Here is a 4,216-nt window from a genome sequence, read left to right as displayed (position 1 = left end):
GTGACAGCGCGAAACCAGACTTCTTTTTTTCCTCAATGGAAAGCATATTTACACTGTTTGAATCGTTCCCTGTCCCCTATATAGTGCACTACGTGCCATTCACTGTACAGAAAATACTAATTCTGTGGACAAGTGACCGAGGCTTCAGCGTCTATTTTATAGTGTAGGGGGTGGGCGCCTCGGATTCTAGAGAGCATTTGATCGGACAGAAAGTTAGATGAGAAGCTGAAGTACGATGTGACGTCAAAAAAATCGTTGAGCAGAAAGTAACGAATTGCAAGCTTTGAATGCTTATATCTTCTAAATGTGAATTTTTTCACTGTTTTGGAGCACACTGCCTTATAGATAACCTTAAGACTAACATATTGATACTAACACCCAAAAAAATGTAATTTTGATTTCATGGGGACTTTAAATATATACATATCTACAAATAATATTTGCATATTTACATATATATGCTATATATTATAGATTTTTAAATGTATTTGTATTTATTTTTCCACACACACACACACACACACACACACACACACACACACACACACGCAACATGATTCATATATATATAATATTATTACATTTACATGTATATTAAATACATTTCAATACATTCATTTCAGGTTCTATGATTGAACTTATCTTTGCTCACAAAATGGGCAACAGCCCAACAGTCATTTGCAAAATAAATAAATAAATACAAATTGCTTGTGATAAGTCAAAAGCTTAACGTAATGCATTTATAAGTGTTTCTGTGTGTGTAAAGAATTGCTCAGATTTTCTGTAAAAGAGAACATTTATTTTAATGAAAGTTTGATTCCATTTGCACATCATCAATTGAACTGCAAACAGCTCACATTTACAGTTTAACACTTTCAAAACACAGAAACAATAACACAGAATGTACATATTTAAATAATATTTAGTCATCATTGTGGTATATAAATATTTGGTACAAAATTTCACAAGATATAAAGCAAAGTAGTACATGGACATAATCTACTCTCCCAAGCCACTGGTACAAAGCACTGTTCATTAAACCAAGTTTTTACAGCATGAGTAACCATCTTTTTCTTTTTCTTTTTACAGCATATCAATGACAAAGAATGGAAATTCTGCTTCTAAAACACAAATATTTACCTGCTGAAGCACCGTTCGGAGCTGACTCACCCCCTCCTAACTGAAGCGGTGAAGGCAATCTCAGGATCATTTTGTGGTTTGAAGAGAGGGCGCAATCATTGCGGAGTGATTTACTTTAAGATTTGCCTCACACTTCAATACAACACTGCTGTGGTTAACATTCAGCCGAGGAATAAATCAGTTGAGCTTTTATTACTTCCCTGGTTATTTGACACTCGCTATTAAAAGCAGAAGGTTGTCAGAGGAAAGGTGAGAATTGCAGCTTCAAACTGTGATTAATTAACAACTTTGCTTTCAATCTCTTGGTCCACGAAGCCATAATTCTATGTATAGATATTAATGTTTAATTCTCTTTTGGTTGGTTTGACTCTATGTCAAGGTCTCATCTGGAAGAATAGAGAGAGGGGAAAAAAAACATACAGTAATAGTATGGAATGTAAATGTTGCTGCACGTCATTAAGGGACCGTGTGCAAATCTGTTTCTCACAAGGAGAAAGTCATACTAAGCAGTTCTGAGTTCAAACAAACGTTTGTCAGACTGCTAAAGGAAGCAAAACACATTTAGGTCCAATGACATAGCTGATAATTGTAAGCTTCTGGCTTTTTTTTTTCATGTGGATGATGAAAACCAGTGCCAACCATGAAACATCTTCTGACCCATTTTCTAGATGGGCTTCATACAATCCGTCTTGATTATGGTTACAGGACAACACATCTTTTCTTGACGTCGTAAGTAGATTAGTAAAATTATGCAAATGGTTTATAGTAAGGGTTTGAAAATTCCTCCCAGTTATTAGACAACTCCTATGATGTTAAACTGTTTGATACTGAGCTGCCCGCTACACATTGAGGTCTGATAGTGAATTCACAGGCTCGAGTTTGGCGGTGGTTTCATTATTTTCATAAAGTCCTCGGCCTTGGCCTTTATTTAGTCAATGACCTGCTCAAGTTTCACTTCAAGTGTTTCACAGGCTCACAGTCAACTGATAAACTGTTCTTTGCAGCAGGATTTGAAGAGCAATTCTGCATCAGATGCTTGTCTTTTCAAAAGAACGTTTTCAGCGATGGTTGCAGATATGAAAAACTGCAGACATCTCCAGAACAATCTGGGATTATGCCGGAAGATGTCATCGCAGATGATCTTTCTGATGAGAAGTCCATGTACAGATAACGTCCTCCTCACCAGAGCGTGAAGTTCGTTTCCTCATTTGAGAAAACGCATTGCCAATCAGGACAGAGAAACTGACTGCCTGATTGTAGGACAAAGAGAACGATAAAAGGGCACTTTGTAAAAGAAATTAGGCTGCCTCAGTCTGCCACTCCAGTCATCATGTAGAGGCAGATCAGCAAATGAGTCTCGCTCCACAGTCTGTCCGTTAGGAGTCCCAGTCGCTGTCCTCGCCGCCGTACATGTCTGCTAGCTTCCTGAAGCGTGGCCCCCACTCGCTGAGGTAGTTATAGTCCTGATCCCCTTCCGAGGACATGGACCCCAGCGAGCTGAGTGACTCGGCCACCGATCCGTTACCTTCATACGCATAGGTGGCCAGTGAGTCGTAAGGAGGAGCCGTGGGGTTGCCGTCGTTTTCCTGCACATGTTGGTTGATAAAGTCCCGTACGTCTGCGTTCTCTCGGGATGGCACCATGGTCCTGTGAAGTGGCGGCGGAGGGTAGAGTGACTCAGAGGGCAGGATGTCCCGCCGTAGTTTGCTCTCCTCCATTACTTCCGGATGGCGAAGTGCTCCGATGTCAAAGGCCTGCGTGTCCTCCTCGCCGCCACCCTCGTCATTGTAGCTGACCACATTGTCCCTCACGTCCTCCTTGGAGATGATCAGGGGCTCTTTCTTCTTCTGACGTTTCAGGGCAGCAAACAACACCACGATCACTACAGAACAAGAGAGGAAATATGTAATTTTTAGTGATGCACCAGAATTACCTTTGCAAATATTATATATACTTATAAACAGTGTTGGGGAGTAACTAGTTACATGTAACGGAATTACGTAATTTAATTACAAAATAAAAGTAATTGTAATCAGTTATAGTTACTGAGAAAAAATGTGTAATTAAATTACAGTTACTTATGAAAATGTTAAGGATTACAAAGGGGGTTACATCTGCTTTTTTTCACACACACTCCCACATACAGATTTAATTGAGTTCTTCATAAATTGAAACACCATATATATATATATATGTGTGTGTTTTTGCTTTTATATGCTTTTATGCAGCAGACACATTAAATTGACCAAAATGACAGAACACTTATGTTACAAAATATTTATATTCAAATAAATGCAGTTCTGAACGTTCCATTTATCAAAGAATTATGAAAAAAAAAAAAACATATTACAGTTTCTACAAAGGGGTACAACTGTTTTCAACATTGATAGTACTAAGAATTTTTTTCCAGCAGTAGCAAATCAGCATATTAGAATGGTTTCTGAAGGATCATGTGACACTGAAGACTGGAGCAGTGACTGCTGAAAATTCAGCTTTGTCATCACAGGAATAAATTACATTTTAAAATATATTAAAATAAAAAGCAGTTATTTTAAATTGCAATAATATTTCACAATATTACAGTTTTAACTGTATTTTGATCAAATAAATGCAGCCTTGGTGAGCGTAATAGACTTTTAAAAACAAAACAAAACAAAACAAATCTTACTAACTAAACTTTTGAACAGTAGCATACTCCCATACAGTACTGTTAATATATATATATATATATATATATACACAGCATTATATATATATTAACATGCAACCTTTGGGTTACAAGTCCGCCTCTCTAACCATTAGGCCACGACTGCCCCGATATAACATATCTGTCTTTCCAACGTGATCTCATGATAATTCGTATGTATTTTACGTAACGTGGTTCTATAAAACGTACATTTACTTACGTTTTTACAGGCACTAAAACGTACAATACTGATATTTTCAGCACATTTTGACATACAATACTGCCGTATTTTCAGCATTTTAACGTACAATACTGACGTATTGACGAAACCTAAAACGTAAATTATTTACATATGAAAAACTTTACAGACTTACTAATGAATCCTCATGA

The 4,216-nt window shown here is 37.2% G+C and overlaps 1 protein-coding gene across 1 annotated transcript in view; it reads right to left on the bottom strand.

Moving 5' to 3' along the window:
* Nucleotides 1-858: 858 nt before the first annotated feature.
* The window catches only part of LOC107714824 (cadherin-6-like), a 33,790-nt gene continuing 30,432 nt past the window's right edge, over nt 859-4,216 (bottom strand). Inside the window, exon 10 of the mRNA XM_016520787.1 lies at nt 859-3,022. Coding sequence (XP_016376273.1) covers nt 2,517-3,022 — 506 coding nt within the window. The 3' untranslated portion in view covers nt 859-2,516. The remainder of the gene's footprint in view (nt 3,023-4,216) is intronic.

The sequence above is a fragment of the Sinocyclocheilus rhinocerous genome, unplaced genomic scaffold, assembly GCF_001515625.1.
Source record: "Sinocyclocheilus rhinocerous isolate Xijiao unplaced genomic scaffold, SAMN03320098_v1.1 scaffold1350, whole genome shotgun sequence".
Lineage (NCBI taxonomy): Eukaryota > Metazoa > Chordata > Actinopteri > Cypriniformes > Cyprinidae > Sinocyclocheilus > Sinocyclocheilus rhinocerous.
This window is presented reverse-complemented; position numbering and strand designations above follow the sequence as displayed.